The sequence below is a fragment of the Polyodon spathula genome, chromosome 16, assembly GCF_017654505.1.
Source record: "Polyodon spathula isolate WHYD16114869_AA chromosome 16, ASM1765450v1, whole genome shotgun sequence".
Lineage (NCBI taxonomy): Eukaryota > Metazoa > Chordata > Actinopteri > Acipenseriformes > Polyodontidae > Polyodon > Polyodon spathula.
In genome coordinates, this window is record NC_054549.1 from 314,095 (window position 1) to 336,951 (window position 22,857).

The 22,857-nt window shown below is 39.6% G+C and overlaps 1 protein-coding gene across 1 annotated transcript in view; it reads right to left on the reverse strand.

The window, feature by feature from the left end:
• Nucleotides 1-85: 85 nt before the first annotated feature.
• The window catches only part of LOC121329076 (agmatinase, mitochondrial-like), a 28,838-nt gene continuing 6,066 nt past the window's right edge, over nucleotides 86-22,857 (reverse strand). The window contains exons 3-7 of the mRNA XM_041274391.1: nucleotides 18,231-18,279; nucleotides 17,719-17,914; nucleotides 16,845-17,024; nucleotides 16,389-16,473; nucleotides 86-1,767 (exon numbers count right to left, since the gene is read on the reverse strand). Coding sequence (XP_041130325.1) covers nucleotides 1,694-1,767; nucleotides 16,389-16,473; nucleotides 16,845-17,024; nucleotides 17,719-17,914; nucleotides 18,231-18,279 — 584 coding nt within the window. The 3' untranslated portion in view covers nucleotides 86-1,693. The remainder of the gene's footprint in view (nucleotides 1,768-16,388; nucleotides 16,474-16,844; nucleotides 17,025-17,718; nucleotides 17,915-18,230; nucleotides 18,280-22,857) is intronic.

Sequence of the window (22,857 nt, forward strand, 5' to 3'; positions counted from 1 at the left end):
TATTGACACATTCCTTGTTAATGCAACACACTTTTTAGTTATTAATTTTTTTTAAATGCCTTAAATAGACTGCTACTTTTTTGCAGCAGCAGTCTGGAGTTAAGTTTCATGGTATGTTGTGGGAATGTGTTAATAAAGAGTTAAGAGCTCGCAGCGCCTTCGTATTTGAATGACAGAGCAGGTGATTTCCAATGCAAATGACTCAAACATTGTGGTGCATGTGTATTTAGATTTTTAAATTTAGTTTTTCTTGTAAATTTTTGCTGATCAAAAAAATGCACACTGCTCTTGTAAAAAATGTCAATCTTGTTGAACACACAAGTCAGGAAAAGCAGTTGCTGAGAACAAAAGCAGGTTTTACAAAAGCACCGAAAATAGCAACTGCTATGAAACAATATAAAAAATCAAATACATGTTTAATAAAACAGTCATTTTATGAGCTACGATTTACAGGAATAATTTCGCCAGTGCTAATTCTTTTGAATGTTTCCTTGATAAACTTATTTGCATTTTGATTTGGCATGCATTGGATTACCTAATTCACCATTGCTTCAGATTCTTCTAAATGCTCAGCTACTGCATGTTAGCTGTTTGGTCACCTTTTAGATGCCTAATTTATTGTGCTGTAATCAGAAACAACAGCAGCTTCATAGACAATGCACCACTGTGAGGTTCCCTAGTGTATGAGAAGTATACAACAAATAGTACTGTAGATTGTATACCAGGAGGCTGGGGGTGTGATGCTTTTTAAAATAAAAAGGGAAAATTTAGTACATGGGCAGAGATGTAAAAGTTCATATGCAGATCTAATATTATTTAGAAGTTACGCTTGTTTTATGTGTAAAGGCCTCTTGATGGGAGAAGAGATTTGTATGTTTTGCACTGTTGGATTAATGTGTGATAACTAATTAAAGTAATTTTTTTTTTTCCTATTATCTCATGCAATACAAAGGTCATGTTGTGGTTTATATATGTTGCATCAATGTTCCAGAACTAAAATAAAGTAGCGTTTTTAAAAGTAAAATTTTCTCTCGATTGGTTTGTTTATAGAGCCTGGGACTGTAGGCTAGTGCTCTGACTAGGAGTTCAGGAGCTGCTCTTCAGTTCAAATTGCCTGTCAGGCATATGTAATGAATGTAACTAGAACTGGAGCGCAGTTTCCAGACACAGGCAAATACTGACTGGTCTTAAGAACCACTCAGAATTATTGAAGACATCATAGAAAGGTATGGGGACAAAAAATAAATTTAAGCTACTTCCTCTTAAGAGTTATGATTTGAACGAACAACCTTTAGGACCACAGTTGAGTTTGCTCACAGGCTGTAAGTCCTTTCCTCTCGGGTCAGGACGAGGAGGGACTGATGAAGATGGGAGGCAGGGTTAGAGAGGAGCTACTCTGGAGCTCAGACACTCCACAAACTAGGAGGCTTTATCAGTCAGCCCACATCCTGTATACCTTTCAACAAAGTAACAAGGTTTTGCATGGTATTTATTTATTAAGAAAAAGATAGCAGGTGACATAATCAGGAACGTTTAAATTCATTTTTTGTGAATATCGAATAAAAAATGTTATATTGTGTTTCTTAAATTTAGATCAATAAAATACAGGTTTGACATGTTTAACAAGGGTTGCTTATGACATGTTATAATTCTGAAAAGTGTGTTCAACAGAATCTGAAGATGGCTTGAAAGATCAGAAGTATTTTATTTTTGGAAGAACGCACATCATTTCAAATAGCAGGTTGGCAGCAGTCAAGGCTGTGTTACCTAAACAAAACCAAAGAAAGAAGAAATACATATTAATCATCTTTAAACACAAAATAAACTTAGAAGAAATACATATCAATCATCATAACAAAACAAAACTGGAGTGTTTCTCTTGCAAATTAGGGAGACTGGAAAATGACTTTAAAGTATGTATATACATACACATTGAAAATTGTCTCAATCTTGGATTCTTCAAAATAGCCACCCTTTGTCTTAATAACAGCCAAACAAACACGAGGCATTCGTTAACGAGTTTCAGCAGGAAATCACCCGACATGTGTTCCCAGCTCTTCTGCAGCAATTCCCAGAGATGTAGGGCACTTGTGGGTAGCTTTGCTTTGACTCTTCTGTCCAGTTCATCCCCTACAAATTCTATGGGATTGAGGTCTGGAGATTGGGCAGGCCAGGTCAATAGATTGAGATGTCCTTCACTTTCCTTCTTCGCCAGATAGTTCTTGCACAACTTTGAGGTGTGTTTCGGATCATTATCTTGCTGAAGAATGAAGGACTGCCCAACTAGCTGTAATCCTGATGGAATGGCATGCCTCTGAAGTATGTTATGGTAGCAATGCTGCTTGAGCTTGCCATGGACTTGCTAAAGATCACCAACTCTGTCACCAGCAAAGCAACCCCAGACCATGACACTGCCTCCTCCATGCTTGACAGTGGGAACCACACATGCAGAACTCATGCACTCACCCTCTCTGCGTCTTACAAATACTCGGCAGTTGGACCCAAATATTTCAAATTTTGACTCATCGGTCCATAAGACTGACTTCCACTCCTCTAACGTCCAGTTTCTGTGTTTTTTGGCCCAGGTAAGTCTCTTCCTCTTATTCTGCACTCTTAACAATGGTTTCTTGGCAGCAGTTCTTCCAGTTAGGTCAGCTTCACACAAACAGTTGATGTTGAAACAGCTGTACTTCTAGTAGCATTTAGCAGGGCTTGTATTTCAGTGGCAGTTAATCGCCGGTTTCGCAGACTTATGACTGAATGAACTTGTTCTCTGATTCTGAGGTCATCCTTGGCCTGCCTGACCTTGTTCGGTCATCATGAGTGCCAGTTTCTTCAAATCGTTTGATGGTCTTGGACACAGCAGTTACACTTGCAAAGTTCTCGTGACTTGTCTTAAAGATTGACCTTCATTTCTTAAAGTAATTACAGACTTACAGTCTTTTTTCTTTGCTTAACTGAGCATATTGAGCCATTTTCTGCTCCCTTACATTCAGGAATGACAAACTTGTGCCTCTGCTACCTATATTTATAGTAATCATGGACCCTCACCTGTTAACAATAATGGGTGACAAAAGGTTAATTAGGTAACATGCTAGTTAACTCAGAGAACATCTAACAAAGACACTTTTATACTTAGGCCAGTGTTCTACACATTTCAGACTTTTAACTGACTTGGGCTTCAGACTGAAATCCCCTTGCTCTGAATTTTTGAACGCTATTCACTTATGATTATCAGCTTATATAAGTACACGTATCATATAATGAAATATTAAGTGTTTATAGACAACTTTATACAGTTAAAAGCATAGATAATCATGAAAAACCTGGTTTCAAGCAGGTGTACTCAATACTTTATATATATATATATATATATATATATATATATATATATATATATATATATATATATTTAACATTTACACACACACACATGCACACACTAATACAATACTCAGAGCTAATGGATTTAATCAAATATTTAAAAAATATATATCAAACTAAATCATAGAAAATGTGAACAAAAATACAGATCAAAGAATCATGATAAGTTTTCATTATGAAACATGACACACTGTCAAAATGAAAACAATAGAAAGTTAGTATCTGGTATGCCCTCCTTGAGCATTAACACAATCCTGGCAGCGTTGATGCATAGACCTGATCAGCCTCTGGCCAGACTGCTGTGGGATGTTCCACCACTCCTCCTGTGCAGCTGCAGCCAGCTGGTGAAGGTTGGCTGGTCACGGTTGTCTCCTGTGGATGGCACTGGTATTATCAGCACCATGCTTGATTGTATGTATGGTGTTCTTTTCTTTGTACGCCTCAGCAGACTTTCTCTAAACGTAGCGACTATCAGCGTGACCAAATAGCTTGATTTGTTTCATCACTGCACAAAACCTTTGACCAGAACTCATAACCATCATTCAAATGCTGTTTTGCAAACTTTAAGCGATTGTCCTTGTGATGTTTTCCTAAGAGTGGCTTTTTCTTTGGCCTGTGACCATTGAGACCTTCACCATGCAATACTGGACCTATGATTGAAATGTAAACACCAGTCCCACTTACAGCAAATTCACTTTGAATACCTTTGGCAGTCAATCTTGGATTGTTATTAACCTTCCTCACAATTCTTCTACTTGTTCTTGGTGAAAGAACCTTCTTTCTTCCAGACCGAGGGAGCTTTGTGACAGTACCATGAGTCTTGCACTTCTTGATAACAGAAACAATAGTTGAAATTGGGATACTCAAATGCTTGGAGATCTTCTTGTATCCTTCTCCAGCTTTATGACATTAAATAATGTTGTGCCTAAGGTCTTCAGATAGCTCTTTACTTTTTCCCATATTGACTTATTGGTAATGACAGCAATCATCCTATGCCTAACCCTTTTATACTCTCTAAGCATGTTCACCTACAACCAACAGTTTCAGACTTTTCTAGAATTAGGTTCTACATTATCATATTGAAATTTCTAGCACATTGTAGACAATACTATCATAGCATCAAAGGGTATGAATACTTTTGAGTAAACATTTTTGGAGTTTTGCAAAAAAAAAAAAAAAAAAAAAATGCTGAAATAAATAATTGTAGACATCTATTTCTTGTAACTTTTTCCTCATCCACAAAAACAAAACTTTGCTACAAAAAATTGTACCTAAAATTCTTTGTTTTTGACAAATTTCTAGAAATTATACGTTTCCATTGGGGGATATAAACTTCTGACTACAACTGTCTATATGCAATAGTATATGTCGAATATAGGGACGCCTCAGAGCGTTGTGCTGCATGAGACGAAGTGCCTGCAACCCTGAGAATACAGGGACGCCTCAGAGCGTTGTGCTGCATGAGACGAAGTGCCTGCAACCCTGAGAATACAGGGACGCCTCAGAGCGTTGTGCTGCATGAGACGAAGTGCCTGCAACCCTGAGAATACAAGGACGCCTCAGAGCGTTGTGCTGCATGAGACGAAGTGCCTGCAACCCTGAGAATACAGGGACGCCTCAGAGCGTTGTGCTGCATGAGACGAAGTGCCTGCAACCTTGAGAATATAGGGATGCCTCAGAGCGTTGTGCTGCAGGAGACGAAGTGCCTGCAACCCTGAGAAGTCTGTTTATTCAACATATACAGACATCCTGAGGGCCTTACTGCATTTCTAATCCAGGTCAAACAGTGGATTTAAAGGCGTTGTGCTGCATGAGACGAAGTGCCTGCGTTTGAGAATTAGGGATTTTTGCAGATAATTGGTCACTCGAGTTTTAGTGTTACAGCTGTACATCTGTAACTGTAAACAAGATGGCTACCATTACTTTAAATTCTGTGAGGCAGCGCAGGGATTTAAAATATGTGACAAGCCTCTGTCTGTATCCATCCAATATACGGACAGCTGGAATCTTGCTCACTCGGTTTTATCAGCTGTTCATCTGTAACTGTAAACAAGATGCTACAGATACTTTAAATTCCTGGCAGCGCAGGGATTTAAAATATGTGACAAGCCTCTGTCTGTATATATATATATATATATATATATATATATATATATATATATATATATATATATATACACACACACACACACACACAGTACTCCCTAATGTGGGTCTTGGGGGACACACACTATGAGCACTGTAACTGAAGACCGTTATAAATGGGAGAGGAGGTGGGGGGCGCCACGGGACACAACACACATCTGACTGAAATACAAAATAAAATAACTCACTCTGTATAATGCACATATAGTGATGCATGCATAAAGCACCATGTTATCAACGCTATATTTTTTACAAAAAAAAATAAATAAATAAATAAGGTAACATTCATTTTAATTTGCAGTTTTTAAACTATAAATAGCCAGGCTAAATTGTGGTCGGAAGTTCAGTTTGAAGTGACAGACAAGCAAACCAAGTGCGAGAAGGAGAGCGGGTCGGGAGAGGGGAAGAGGGAATGGGCTCGCCCCAGGTTCGGCTGAGGGAGCGGGGCTGAAGCGAAGCTGAAGCGTTTCGTCGAGAAAGCCACAGCTCCTCTCACAGCAAAAAAGTTAATACATTAGGAAAGAACCATGTAATAGGCCTAATATTTATTTAGTCATAAAACGAATGCTGAGTAAGAGGTCTGTGTTATAAAGTGCCAGTGCAGCTTTTCTTTATTTCAGATACTGTATCAAAAGGGAGAGACAGAAACGGAAGTTAGACTGAGAAGTTGTTTACAGTTTGAATAACACTGGTACTGTATTTACTGTAGAAATATTGCATGAATCACTAATATAGGGAATTGGGGGACATGCTGTAGGAGTGTTATATCCGAGGCGCATTATAACGAGAGCCTTATAGCAAAGGAGCAATAAATATATAGATATATACTGATTCATATATAGATATGAATCTGTGGTTGGAAATACTGGCCTGTGATTGGTTAAAATCTCATCATAGGAGCAATAGGTTGAAATATTGCCTTAACATCATCCTTACACCATCGGGCAATAGTCTCCCTCTGTCATGAAAAATGACCCATATAGTAAAAGTATCCTGGTAGACAGTCATCGTGGTTTTAGGAAAGGGAGATTGTGTCTAACTAACCTGCTTGATTTTATTGCGGATGTAACATCAACAATGGATAATTGCAAAGCATATGACATGGTTTATTTAGATTTCCAGAAAGCTGTTGACAAAGTCCCGCATAAGTAATTCTGAACTAAACGCATTTGGGATTGAAGGAAAAGCATGCATGTGGATTAGGGAGTGGTTAACATGTAGAAATCAAAAAGTACTGATTAGAGGAGAAACCTCAAAATGGAACGAGGTAACCAGTGGCGTACCAGTATTAGGTCCTCTGCTATTCCTAATATACATTAATGATTTAGATTCTGGTATAGTAAGCAAACTTGTTAAATTTGCAGATGACACAAAAGTAGGAGGAGTGGCAAACACTGTTGTAGCGCAAAGGTTATTCAAAATGATCTAGACAAGATTCAGAACTGGGCAGACGCATGGCAAATGACATTTAATAGAGAAAAGTGTAAGGTACTGCACGCAGGAAATAAAAATGTACATTATAAATATCATATGGGAGATATTGAAATTGGAGAAGGAATCTATGAAAAAGACCTAGGAGTTTTTGTTGACTCAGAAATGTCTTCATCTAGACAATGTGGGGAAGCTATAAAAAAGGCTAACAAGATGCTCGGATACATTGTGAAAAGTGTTGAATTTAAATCAAGGGAAGTAATGTTAAAACTGTACAATGCACTAGTAAGACCTCATCTTGAATATTGTGTTCAGTTCTGGTCACCTCGCTATAAAAAAGATATTGCTGCTTGTGACAGAGATCGAATGACGCTTGATGTTAGATATCCTTCCCGACCGGTGAGGGCACTAGAAAGAAGGAACAGAGTAACCTTAAACAAATGGCAAGACAATTTATTCCGAAGGGTAGGTGAAAGTCAGCCATTTAGGAAAGGGGCGGAGCTACGGCACCCAAGCTCACTGACCCGGACGGTAAACGGTGTGGCGTCTGAAGATTGGAGGAGCGGATGCACTCGTTAACCTAGGGGTCATGGGCGAGGGTATAAATAGGGGGGCGTGGCTTTGTGATCTGTTCCTTTGCACATGGTTACGCTAAATAACCCAGAAGGAGCCCGTTTGTATACCGAAACCGTGAGTGTCCTGCTTGTTTGTGTATTAACACTGTTTGTCTTGTGTTGTTTTCACTAAGACTACTGAGCACGATCCGGAGCTGCAGCCTCAGGCCAGCGTAAAACCCGGATATCACCACTCACCTTTCCACTACAGGAACCGTCTCTTTGCACCACGAGCACTAAAATCACGCACTGTCGGAATTGTGTCTGTGTTTTGTGTGGGTGAAAGAACTGGACTTTGGGTTACGGGTCAAACCTGTGGGATTATAAATTAGAAGTGATACACGCCGCTGTACCACTTCCAACATTATTATTATTTGCAGGTTTGCTATAAGGCTCTGGACATTGAATTCATTTAATAAACACCCTTGCACCTGTATATCATCGTCTGTGTCATTTATCCACTCTGCACTGCACTCACCTGCACGTATTCACCACTTTGCCACACTGCCCTAGAAAGAGTGCAAAGAAAGAGTGCAGCGACCAGAATTATTGGCATGTCATATGCAGACAGTCTAAAAGAATTGAATCTGTTCAGTCTTGAACAAAGAAGACTACGCAGCGACATATTCAAGCATTCAAAATTCTAAAAGGTATTGACAATGTCGACCCAAGGGACTTTTTTGACCTGAAAAAAGAAACAAGGACCAGGGGTCACAAATGGAGTTTAGACAAAGGGGCATTCAAAACAGAAAATAGGAGGCACTTTTTTACACAGAGAATTGTGAGGGTCTGGAATCAACTCCCCAGTAATGTTGTTGAAGCTGACACCCTGGGATCCTTCAAGAAGCTGCTTGATGAGATTCTGGGATCAATAAGCTACTAACAACCAAACGAGCAAGATGGGCCGAATGGCTTCCTCTCGTTTGTAAACTTTCTTATGTTCTTATTTTCTTGACTGATTCAAATGTTAAATATGTACTGCAGACTCAGCTATAGTGGAAAATGAAATGCCTCTCGGGAAGACTATTGTTATGGCTTCAGGCATTACAGCCCCCTGTCGGTAACAATAGTTTTCCATCGGGCCAATAATTTTCCACTATAGCCCTCCTCTCCAGTCCATATTTACTTTCTATCTATCTATCTATCTATCTATCTATCTATCTATCTATCTATCTATCTATCTATCTATCTATCTATCCCTACTAAAGCACAACTTCCACTGCCTCAACGAGGAAGTAGGGTGACAACGGGTTCTCAAGACGAAATACAGCGGGGTCCCCTGACTGTCAGGTTCAACCATGATGCGAAAGCTTGAGTAACATACTCAGCTAAAGTGGAAGGGGCACTCACCAACCTGCCTGGCCAGAGTGGTGAGTTATGGCCAACCCTCCATGATGAAAGCACAGACAAAAGCATGGCCCTCATTCCCCAGAGGCTGGACTGCCACCGACTAAGGCAGCCTCCGGTTAGGCATGAAGGCAGAGAGTGCTAAAAATCACCGGGTTACGATTTTAGGCTGCCGCAGATCACTGACCCTGACCACGTACAACTGCAGAGCTCTCTCAGGTGAAGCAAGACTTCAAGAGTTGGAAGAACTTGGAAGAATCAAGTGGGACATCGTAGGACTAATCGAAGTACATCAAAAAGACAAAGGACTACTACAACTCAAGAGTGGACATCTCTTCTACCGAGGCACTACAGATGGACAAGCAGGAAGTGTTGAATTCAATGTCCACAAGAGAATCAAGAGTAAGGTAGTAGAGATTGACAGCACATCAGAGAGGTCCGCAAGTCTGACAGTAAAAATTTCAAAGAAATATGACCGTTAGGTCATCCAAGTATATGCACCAACAACAAGCTATTCGGATGAAGTCAAAGATTTTTATGAAGAAATACAAGAACTACACATGAATTTGGCCTGCAAATTTGGACATGGTGACAGGAACAAGAGGAGCGATAGACTAGTTGAATTTGCAGAGAACAAGAGCTTAATCATCATGAACACCTTCTAGAAGAAATCCACCAGGAAATGGACATGGAGAGGACCCAGTGGAGTGAAGAATGAAATTGACTACATACTCGCCAACAAGAATCACACCGTACAAGATGTCTCAGTACTAAACAATTTTAACACAGGAAGTGACCACAGACTTGATGCAAAATACACCTAAACACAGCACTGGAGGGAATGAAAGTCGTGATGACGAAATCCAACATAATCAATGTAGAAATGCTCCAGAAGCAAAGCCTGGTGTTTCAACTGGAACTGAAGAATAGATTCAGTGCTCTTCAAGATCTGCAAAATGATGAAACAATCGAGGTAAACAAAATCTACGAGGAAGTGACGCAGGTAATTGCAGAAACAGCAAAAAACATCACAGGAACACAGTGCAAAATGAGACCAGAAGAGCTGCAAGAGACAAAAGACCTCATGAAGAAAAGCAAAAAAAGAAACTTCGTCAAACACCACCAGAAATCAAAACAACCAACAGATTTGAGTCACTTCAGAATGGTGATGAGCAGAACCAACAACAAGAGAATGAAAGGAACAACATCCAGGACCCTATTGACAGTGGTGACAAGACAGTAAAAAGAAGGGAGGTCATGATTGTTGGGGACTCCATATTGAGAAACACAGCAAGTTCAGTTCGCAGTTTGGACCCCCTTACTACAACAGTGTGCTGCCTTCCGGGAGCCTCGGTCAAGCACATCACTGAGAACGTGGACAGGCTCCTAGAACGAACAGGAGACGACCCGGTAGTAGTCGTCCACATCGGTACAAACAACATTGGAAGAGACAGACCAAAATCCCTGCAAAACAAATTCAGAGAGCTAGGAAGGAAATTAAAAGAGAAAACCAAAACTGTGGTATTTTCTGGTATACTACCCGCACCTTGCAAAGGACCATATGGACAGCTGGAAATAATAAATCAAAACCAATGGTTGAAGACGTGGTGCACACGGGAAGGCTTCACCTATCTTGATCATTGGACCACTTTCTACAACGAGGACTATCTGTATAGACGGGATGGACTGCATTTAAATAACAAGGGAACTAGTCTACTTGGAGAAAAGATCCTCGAGCAGGTTCGGAAGCATTTAAACTAGAAAGGAAGGGGGGAGAAATGAACAAAAAAACAGAAGGGAGACCGCATCAAAACAAGAACAACAACTCAGGTAAGACAACCATTAAATGTATTTATCTAAATGCTAGAAGTATCAGAAACAAAATTCTAGAACTTGAAGCTACTGCACTAACAGGTAACTATGATGTGATAGGTGTTACAGAAACGTGGTTATCTGAGAGTGATGGGGACGAATATAATATTTGTGGGTATACACTGTATAGGAAAGACAGGCAGGACAGACGAGGAGGAGGGGTAGCGCTATACATAAGAAACAGTCTTGAAGCCCAGGTGTTAAACCTGGACAAAGAAAATAAAACCGAATCAATATGGGTCAGAATAACAGACAAAAATTCAAAAGGCATAATAATAGGAGCATGCTATAGACCGCCAGATTCAGACGGTGAGCACAATAATCTGTTATACAATGACATTAGAAATGTGTGTAGCAAAGGAGAAGCCATACTAATGGGGGATTTCAACTTCCCCCAAATAAAATGGGAAAACCCGGTGGGTAGCGCGAAGGATGAAATAGAAATGGTGGAAATGACAAATGACTGCTTCCTAACACAATTTGTCAAGGCACCGACTAGAGGGGAGGCATGCCTTGATTTAGTCTTTTCAAATAACGAAGATAGAATAACTAAAACAGAGGTCAGAGAACCACTGGCAAACTCAGACCACAACATGGTCTCATTTGAAGTGTTTTTTAAATCCCCAAAAGTAAAGACTAAAGCTAAGGTTTACAATTTTAGAAAAGCAAACTATGAAGGTATGAAACAGAGACTAACAGAAGTAGATTGGAGTAAAATAGAGAAAACACCCACAGAAGAAGGATGGTTGTTCTTCAAAAATGTAGTACTAGAGGCGCAAAACAATTATATCCCTAAAGTAGACAAATCTAAATGTAAAACTAAATTGCCAAAATGGTTTAATAGATCAATTAAAAAAAATATTCAGCGAAAAAAGGCACTTTACAGAGCATTTAAAAAAGGACCAAAAAGAAAGTACACAGAAAGAGTACACAGAACTGCAAATGCAAGTCAAAAAGGAAGTTAGAAAGGCCAAGAGAGAAATAGAAATGAACATTGCTAAGGGAGCTAAAACCAATTCCAAAATGTTTTTCCAATATTACAACAGCAAGAGAACATTCAAAGAGGAGATTAAATGTTTAAGAGATACAAATGGCAAAATCATAGAGGAAGAAAAAAAAATAGCAAATATGTTAAATGATTACTTTTCACAAGTTTTTACAAAGGAAGATACTGACAACATGCCCCACATGTCATCCAGTTCCTATCCAGTTTTAAATAACTTTAGCATAACTGAGGCAGAAGTGTTAAAGGGACTAGGAGCTCTTAAAATAAACAAATCCCCTGGGCCGGATGAGATCCTCCCAGTAGTACTCAAAGAAATGAAAGAAGTAATTTACAAACCGCTAACCAAGATCATGCAGCAGTCTCTTGACACAGGGGTGGTACCGACAGACTGGAAAATTGCAAACGTAATACCGATCCACAAAAAGGGAAACAAAACTGAACCAGGTAACTACAGACCAGTAAGCCTGACTTCTATTATATGAAAACTTATGGAAACTATAATAAGATCCAAAATGGAAAATTACCTATATGGTAACAGGGTACTGGGAGACAGTCAACATGGTTTTAGGAAAGGGAGATCGTGCCTAACTAACTTGCTTGATTTTTTTGAGGATGCAACATCGATAATGGATAATTGCAAAGCATATGACATGGTTTATTTAGATTTCCAGAAAGCTTTTGACAAAGTCCCGCACAAAAGATTAATTCTCAAACTGAACGCAGTTGGGATTCAAGGAAACACATGTACATGGATTAGGGAGTGGTTAACATGTAGAAAACAGAAAGTACTGATTAGAGGAAAAACCTCAGAATGGAGTGTGGTAACCAGCGGTGTACCACAGGGATCAGTATTAGGTCCTCTGCTATTCCTAATCTACATTAATGATTTAGATTCTGGTATAGTAAGCAAACTTGTTAAATTTGCAGACGACACAAAAGTAGGAGGAGTGGCAAACACTGTTGCAGCAGCAAAGGTCATTCAAAATGATCTAGACAAGATTCAGAACTGGGCAGACACATGGCAAATGACATTTAATAGAGAAAAGTGTAAGGTACTGCACGCAGGAAATAAAAATGTACATTATAAATATCATATGGGAGATATTGAAATTGGAGAAGGAATCTATGAAAAAGACCTAGGAGTTTTTGTTGACTCAGAAATGTCTTCATCTAGGCAATGTGGGGAAGCTATAAAAAAGGCTAACAAGATACTCGGATACATTGTGAAAAGTGTTGAATTTAAATCAAGGGAAGTAATGTTAAAACTGTACAATGCACTTGTAAGACCTCATCTTGAATATTGTGTGCAGTTCTGGTCACCTCGCTATAAAAAAGATATTGCTGCTCTAGAAAGAGTGCAAAGAAGAGCGACCAGAATTATTCCGGGCTTAAAAGGCATGTCATATGCAGACAGGCTAAAAGAATTGAATCTGTTCAGTCTTGAACAAAGAAGACTACGTGGTGACCTAATTCAAGCATTCAAAATTCTAAAAGGTATTGACAGTGTCGACGCAAGGGACTTTTTCAGCCTGAAAAAAGAAACAAGGACCAGGGGTCACAAATGGAGTTTAGAAAAAGGGGCATTCAGAACAGAAAATAGGAGACACTTTTTTACACAGAGAATTGTGAGGGTCTGGAATCAACTCCCCAGTAATGTTGTTGAAGCTGACACCCTGGGATCCTTCAAGAAGCTGCTTGATGAGATTTTGGGATCAATAAGCTACTAACAACCAAACGAGCAAGATGGGCCGAATGGCCTCCTCTCGTTTGTAAACTTTCTTATGTTCTTATGTTCTTATGTTCTTAAAAGAAGGGAAATGAAACAAACAGCAGCTCTGAAGTCAAAGATTGAAGACAATGAGCTCTGCAAGACAGTAAGAAGTGCATTACTAAGGATACACGGTCATTCAATTGTAGGTTGGCAGAGAAAACTATTGAAAACAACCGAAGCATGAAGAAAGCTAAACAAAGACTAATCATTGGGAAAAAACAGATTTTAGCAATCAAACAAGACGACGGGACTGTCATCAAGAACCGCAAATTGATTTTGAAGCGAATCAAAGACTTTTACAGAAAATTATATCAAGATGAAAAGAGCAATGTAGCAGATAACGAAGACGAGACAGAAAAAAACGCAACCCGAGGAAGAAGTTCCAGATGTTCTACCAGAAGAAGTTAAACATGCTATCAAACATATGAAGACAGGAAAGTGATAGTTTTACATAAGAAAGGAGTTAAAGAAGTGATTTAAACCAGCAACGAGTATGAACTACCAGTCTGCTTGGGATTCATCAACTATGAAAAAGCCTTTGACTCTGTTTACACAAGAGCTGTATTAAGCTCTCTGAAAAAACAAGGAATTGAGAAAACATACAGAGACTTGATCAGCATCATATACAAGCATGCAACCTCCACAGTAAGACTCCATAAAAACAGTGACAAAATCAAAATTGAAAAAGGAGTTTGTCAAGGAGATACAATTTCCACAAAGTTCTTCATGGCCACCCTAGAAGACATTTTTAAAACACTGGACTGGGAAAATAAGGGGCTGAAGATCAATGGAGCCTACTTGAATCACCTGCGATTTGCTGCTGACATCCTTATATTTACAACGTGCCTAGAAGAATTACAAACAAAGATGCATGCTAGGAATAACAAGAAGAGACAGGAAAAGAATTGACAAGAGCGCGAACAAAAGTATGCAGTGTTATGAGCGAAAAAACTGAAATGCATACCTGTCATCTCTTACGGGTTTCCCGTATTTCTTACAGTTTTTCATGGGCAAATCAAAACCTCATGGTCAGGGAAAGCACGCAGGGCACGTGAGGCACCGATTGCTTCCTTCAAAAAAGGCTAAAGCAGTTCATAAAAATGTCCCCGCCAACAAAAAAACAGAAAACTGGAAAGTTGTACAGTGGACGGTACCTTAAGGAACGGGAGGACGACCCCGGATTTCGTGACTTGATCCTGATGGTGGGGATTACGTGTTTTGTATTCCATGTAAGAAGAATGTGAAATGTTAAAGATGTTAATAACAATGAACATAGCAAATGATGAAAAAGCTTTTTTCTGCAGATTTCAATTAACAAACTGGGAGAAGTTCTCTATTTTTCTTTCATATTTTTTGATACTATGATTTTCGAGTCAGAGCTGAATTTCATAAGGTTTGGAAGCATTCCTTAAGGGTTTGAAAGCTCTGGTATATAAGCTGGGCTCAAAAAGGGTTGACAGGTATGGAAATGGCAGTGTTGGTTGTACATGTAGCAAGAAGAAAGACAGGCTTTTATGGAAGAATCTTGGGAGGCCTTCATCCAGCAGTGGATTGAAAAAGGCTGAAGATGATGATTATATATATAGATATATATATATATATATATATATATATATATATATATATATATATATATATATATATATATATATATATATATATATATATATAGATATAGATATAGATAGATATATATATATATAATTCCAGCAACTATGATTTTGTGTACAGTAACATAACTTTGTAGATCTCTCATTTGCCTGTGTGAAAGATGCACACATTAGGTATTCCCCTCCCTGTCCCGTAGTAGGAATGCATGACACACGGTTAGACAAAGACTCCATTTTAAAAAATGCATATTTCACTAAAAAAAAAAAACATTCTGAATGTTTGCTATTTATTGAGTGCATTTTTCATGGAAGAATAATAGTGAAATATGAGACCTATGAAGTAATGATGATAACAATAACAAAGTAAAATAATTCCAATGTTATTTTGTTACTTTGTTATTGTTTTGTAAGCTGTATTTAATGTGCATGATTATACAGTGTCATTACTACACACCCTTGTTTAAAATGCCTCAGCAGTTGCCCTCTATTGAATGCTTGTGAACCCAAAGGCATTCCAATTCTATCCAGTATTAGCAGTGTTTAATTTTACACTAGAAACTGCATTAGAGATGCACACTGCAACACAGCGTTTCACCAGCAGGGGTCTCAGACAGAAGAGCCTGTTTTGTTAGAATTAACCAGAAAACTGCTTTGGTGATAAAATGAAATCTCTTCATCTCATAATCACTTGTGCTTGCTTTAGCCCATGATGCTCCGTTCATGGAGGTGTGACTGCATTTCCCTGTGTAAAATCAATGAATTTAGGTTTGCATAGTCTATAACTGCAGACAACTAAGAACTTGTCTGACATTGGCATAGATGTTTCATCTGATATAGTGTGTATTAGCATGTAGATGTTTCATCTGATATAGTTTTCTCTAGTGCTGTTGGGAGGCATACATTAATTTTTATTTCCTTTAACATTTCCATTGGGGATCTATTGGAAGTACAGATTAACGCAATATTTCTTCTGGTGTGTAGTGCTAGACAGGTACATGCAATTCAGACTAATCAGTTGAAGATGTAATAAATATGGTTGCTGTGGACTGCTTTCTTTAGTAATATACGATACATTATGTACAGCAGTGTGACAATGAACAATAACAAAAGGAATGTAAATAGTGTAGGCTATATAAGTAAGGCTGAAACCATGACCCCAGCACAAAGAAATGCAGCTGCTTTGCTTTTGTCTCTTTGTTCAGCCCTACCTGTGGTGTCGTAGGGAGGGGACACCTCCACTAGATCACAGCCTACAATGTTCATCCCACGACATCCACGGATTATCTCCAGAGCCTGAAAGACACGGTACATCATAGAACAACCCCCATGTCTCGTATTTGAAGTGTAAGAAATCCTTCAGTAACCATACAAATACATACTTGTTGTAAGAGGACAGATTAATTGGTACACACTGGTGTACGTGGTATACCAGGAGGTTCAGGGATGTAACATGTTGCTCCTAAGCTCTCAAGTTAGGTTTTTCTTCATTTGTAGTTTTATCATGACATCCTTTTAAAAAATCAGCTAGAGTAAATGCTTTGCTGTTTGAGATTGAGTTTATCGTGCAATTCCAAAAAGCAAAAACATCTGCTTGACTAGATTTCTCATAGTTTTGCTTTATAAACTGAACAGGAAACCCCAGTCCAGATCCTCCTGTTCACTACCTGAATGGGAGTGAGCCCTGCGATCTCCGGAGTGCCTGTGCCGGGTGCGTAGGAAGGATCCAGAGCATCAATGTCAAAGCTGAGATACACAGGGCCATCGCCAACCTGCTTTCGGATTTCTGCCATCAGCGGGGTCAACGACTTCCACCAGCACTCCCCGGCCTCTACCACTCGGAAACCCTGCACAATCAATTCACAAATCACTTCACAAAGCTTACCAGTTATCCAGTACATATATTGGTAAAATGTGCAGTTTTGCGAGAGTTTTGCTATAGCACACATGTATTTTAATTTTCAAACCTCTGGTACTTGTTTTGGTTAATGGAGGCTCAGTTTTGATTTTTATTCTCAGTTATCTGTTTGCACTTCCTGGGTCGTTTCACCTCAACAGTGTCTTCTGGGTCTTGTTACTGGCTGATAGCAAGTCCACCCTCCAGGTGAAAGACCATGCAAGTGCAACACTATCTGAAAGCATGGCTTGCAAACAGAGATTTCTTTCAAAACTGGACACTTGAGACTTCCATTTGGAATGGGAAGATGCACAAATACCCTGGTGGCAGTGGTTACTTTCAAGACAATAGCACACTAATCCACCATGTCAGAATTGTATGTGAATGCTTTGAGGAGCATGACCCAGACATCACATTACATTGAAGAAAGCAAGTTGTTCTGTAAAAGTAACCAGTAACCAGAACCAGAGGACAGCTAAAATGAAGTTGAGACTTAGGACAGAGGAGACACTTTTACATACAGAGTGAAGATGGTGTGAAATGGGTTACCAAGCTGAAATGTTATTGATGCTGAGAAGACTGTCTGAAAGAACCATCCCAGTTCTGTGCATCTCTTGGTTGAGATGGCTGGTTTGGAGCCCCACCTGTTCTCTGTTCCACTGGTATGCGTCAGCTGAGTAGGCAGAGCCTCGTAGTCCGATCTGGGCAACTCTTTGACAGTCCAGGAGCCCCTCCTCCACGCAGCGGCGGAACGGTGTGCCATGTCCAATCTTCTCTCCGAGGACCACGTCACTGGTGTCTGCATGGGCGTCCACGTGGATTAGTCCCACCGGCCCATGTCTGCAGGAAACAAGAATAGGAGGGCACTGTCAAACTTGCTGGGGACCATCTAAACATATAATTAAAACTCCAATACATTATCACACTGCTCTCAGCATCATCACAATATATTATCACTGCTCTCAGCATCATCACAATGCATTATCACACTGCTCTCAGCATCATCACAATACATTATCACTGCTCTAATGTGGTTTCACAGAGCAGGTCATGTGGTTTCACAGAGTAGTAGCTGGGTTTTCTCTGGAATGCTCTTGAACAGAAACTAGTTTTCGGGGGGGGTGGGGGGTGGGATTGACATTTTAAATACACTTACTTTTCAGAAACTGCTTGGAGAATTGGATAGGATATTGTATGATCTCCACCTGTAAAGAAACAAATATCACAACTCAAATTAGGCTAAACATTGTAAGGAGACTGTGTCCTGGAATCAACAGTTTTTCCTAGAGAGGAGCAGCTACTACACTTCTTCCAGTTCACTCTTCTGGCACGGTGCTGCATGAGAAACAGCCATTGTTGGCCTTCCAGTTTGTATACATGGCAATGGTATTTTCAATGTGAATGAAAATAGGCTTTTAAAGAAAATAATTCCACCCTTTTCTTGATCTAAGAATATCTGAATTTCAAAAAAAGTCATCCTTAACTGTCTGGAAAAATGGGCTGAGTTATATACAAAAAAGGGTGAGCGTAAATATGAAATAAAGTAAAGACACGTGTTCCATCATTTGTATTGCAGCAGGAACTGGAGACAACATGAACTAACAAGTTTGTGTTTAACACTTAACATGACATTATTATACTTAGTGTGACTGTAACAAGGAGAGATCTGTGCTGACTCTGCTGGCGTGTTAACGGGCTGCAGGAAGAGGGCGGCAGTCGTCCAACAACCGCCTGTGAGTCATGGCAGTGACACGGGGAGGTGGGAAAGTGGGTGTGTGGACTTTCCCCCTCTCTGAATGGCTGAGAGGCGCGTCTTGGGAGATTGTTAGCCCTATAAGTTAACACTCTGTTGTTTCCTCAGGTCTGCTCTGTTAAACGCGCCGAGAGTGCGGAAGCGCTGGTCAACGACCAAGAACCAGTGGGAGAGAAAGAAACGGAGGTTCAGAGCGAGACAGTGAGGGCGGAGAACCCTTGGGCAGACCCCTGATTAGTATATCAGAGCAGGCTAGTGAGCCGGCAGTGTAGGACGGAGATCCGGGTCGCACAGGCAGTGGCGACCGGGATATCGCTGCAAAGTGCAGTACCTTTTCTTTGTAGTTTTTGTTACTGTTTTATTTTCCCTGTTTCTTTGTGCCTTCTGTTTTGAAGCACCTGCAAGGGCGCTGGTATTGTGTACCATCGCTTGGTATGCCCGTGGTTCTGTTTACCATCGTTGGTAAATCAGACCACAGACCCACAGCGCCATCTGTGGGACTAAAGAAAAAACAGCACCCTGAAATAAAACTGGGCACCTGTGCGGTGTTGCCAAATGCACCTGTCTGTCTCCTGTGTCAGTGAATTACCCACCACCCTTCCACAGTGACATTATTACACCTAACATGACAACTCTTTTGTATATAAACTGGCCCTTTTGTGTTAATCTTTTACAAATATGGCTCTCATTTTTATGAGCATCGTCTTTAAACAAGAATCCTTCAGTGTTGTTTGAAATGTGGTAATAGACATTTCCATAATAAATCCTTCAGTGTTGTTTGAAATGTGGTAACAGACATAGAACATAACAAAGTTTACAAACGAGAGGAGACAATTCGGCCTATCTTGCTCGTTTGGTAGTTAGCAGCTTATTGATCCCAGAATCTCATCAAGCAGCTTCTTGAAGGATCCCAGGGTGTCAGCTTCAACAACATTACTGGGGACTTGGTTCCAAACTCCAACAATACTCTGTAAAAAAAGTGCCTCCTATTTTCTGTTTTGAATGCCCCTTTATATAGTCTCCATTTGTGACCCCTGGTCCCTACTGAATCAGGTCGCCACGTTGTCTTCTTTGTTCAAGACTGAATAGATTCAATTCTTTTAGCCTGTCTGCATATGACAGCCCTTTTAACCAGGAATAATTCTGGTCGCTCTTCTTTGCACTCTTTCCAGAGCAGCAATATCCTTTTTGTAGAGAGGTGACCAGAACTGAACACAGTATTCTAGATGAGGTCGTATTAATACATTATAAAGTTTTCCCCACTTTGCCTAAATGAAGACACTTCTGAGCCAACATGAACTCCTAGATCTTTTTCATAGATTCCATCTTCAATTTCAGTATCTCAAATATTGTATTTGTAACATAGTATTTATATTTATTGTGTGTTTTTACTTATTATTATAACTATTTATTTTTTGCACACATTTTTATTTAGTTTGTCTTGCATGAGTGATTTTCTTAATTTGATGGGACGTAAGCAGCATATTATGGAGCTCAACAAGGTTCAATGGAATGATTTGTAAGATCTTACGATAGGTTGTAAAGCAAGAGACCCGTCCCCCAAACTTCGCTTCAGGTAGATTAAAAAGCCAGCTGTTCAGAATCCATGTCAAGCTGCTTTGCCTGATGCTGCGTCTTGCGCTTGAAGGTTAGTTTCTGTTTTGTATGAGGTTTGTTTTAATTACTGTCTGGTTTCTGTTTCTTAAACACAGTTGCTTTGCCTGACACTGGGTGATGTTCTTGAAGGTTCTTGTTCCTGGTCTGACACTGGCTATTGTTCTTGAAGGTTCTTGTTCCTCGTCTGACACTGGCTGTTGTTCTTGAAGGTTCTTGTTCCTGGTCTGACACTGGGTGATGTTCTTGAAGGTTCTTGTTCCTCGTCTGACACTGGGTGATGTTCTTGAATGTTCTTGTTCCTCGTCTGACACTGGGTGATGTTCTTGAAGGTTCTTGTTCCTGGTCTGACACTGGCTGTTGTTCTTGAAGGTTCTTGTTCCTGGTCTGGAACTGGGTGTTGTTCTTGAAGGTTCTTGTTCCTCGTCTGACACTGGGTGTTGTTCTTGAAGGTTCCTGTTCCTGGTCTGACACTGGGTGTTGTTCTTGAAGGTTCCTGTTACTTGTCTGACACTGGGTGTTGTTCTTGAAGGTTCCTGTTCCTAGTCTGACACTAGGTGTTGTTCTTGAAGGTTCATGTTCCTGGTCTGACACAGAGTGCGTGCTGATGACGACCCGTGCGCGTGCCTATACAGCTTCTTCGAGTGTGTTGGGTCTTGCTGACCTCACTTGAATCTACGCCTTGCAGTTGAAAGACTACCAGCCCAACCGAGGGAAATGCGGCGAAAGAAAGGAAAAAGACTGAACTGGACTTTGATAACAGTGTGCAGACAGGTCTGAACTAAGCATGCAGTTAGCAGCCTTTTTTGTTTGTTTTAATTCTTATTTGGCCAGCTTATTTGGCCAACTATTTTCTCTTTTTATTTATGTATTGTGATTAATTGTTTTATTGGGGGGCTGGAGGAGATCCATTTTATTTAAATATCACTGGCCAGCTAATTGAAGTGCTCTTTAGCACCCCTGCCTGTAGTGGGTGCTTAAGGTACTGCAAGTCAAAATCTATATTCAGAATTGGCCATAAATTTGGATAGTCTCTTGCAGGCTAAAAGCATAGTGCAATTGAGGTGCCTGAAACAGTAAGTGGGATTGGGCAGTGGCTAGTTTACTCTTATAGTTGCTAGCTTGATTTGTAGAGTGCTTCAGGGCCTACAAAAGAAATCAAAGAAAGACCCCATTGGATTTATAACATTTTATTCTGTATTTTAAACTTTTATTGTATGTTATTTGCATTCTCCCCTTGAAAATAATATTGTTTGTTATTTATATTCTCCCCTTGAAAAATAAATTGTTGAACTTGCTTTGTGTTTTTCTCTTGTCTAAATTCATTCCCGTGCCAAACATAAGAACCCAGACATTTTGAACCGAATCTGAAGGAGGTGCCTTCAGCAGCGTAGACCGCTACCATAAATTATTTATTAAATATTTGACAGATCTAAACCCCCGCTACATATATATATAATGCACGTTTATTGCTTGTGTGCAGTACTTTTCTCTATTAAATGTAATTTGCCATATTTGTCTGCCTAGTTCTGAATGCTGTCTGGTTCATTTTGAATGACGTTTGCTGCTGGAACAGTGTTTGCCACTCCTCCTATTTTTGTGTGCTCTGCAAATTTAACAAGGTTGCTTACTATCCCAGAATCTAAGTCATTAAGATTAGGAAGAGCAGAGGACCTTATAACATGTGTTTTTCTCTCTGTTTTCTACATGTTAACCACGTGCATGCATTTCCTTCAATCCCTACTGCGTTCAGTTTGAGAATTCATCTTTTATGCAGGACTTTGTCAAAAGCTTTCTGAAAATCTCAATAAACCATGTCATATGATTTGCAGTTATCCATTATCGATGTTGCATCCCCCCAGAAAAATCAAGCAGGTTAGTTAGACACGATCTCCCTTTCCTAAACAACTGCCATAGAAATAATTTTCCATTTTGGATTTTGTTTTAGTTTCCATATAATATAAGTTATTATTATTGGTGTGTAGTTGCCTGGTTCGGTTTTGTCTCCCTTGTAGATCGGTATTATGTTTAATAGACATTTCCATATGAAATCTTTCAGTGCCATTTGAAATGTGGTAATAGACATTTCCATAGAAAATCCTTAAGTGTCGTTTGAAAGTCACTTGGAGGCAAAGTTACCATCTTGTAGTTTCAGAAAAATTTTGGCTACTTCATTAAGCTTTGGATAAAAGTGTCTGCTAAATGACTAATTCATTAAGATGGCTAAACCATCCCAACACGTCTACCAACACTTCCATTAATGAATGAATGTTTAATACCAAGCTATACAGTTAGACTTGAAGAGTAACTGCGTAAACTGTTGTTATCTGTGTTCACTTAATTAACAAGACATAATTTGGACTCAAATTTTTAATGTCAGTTAAGACAATATTCTTGCAGAAAGAAATTCCAGTTT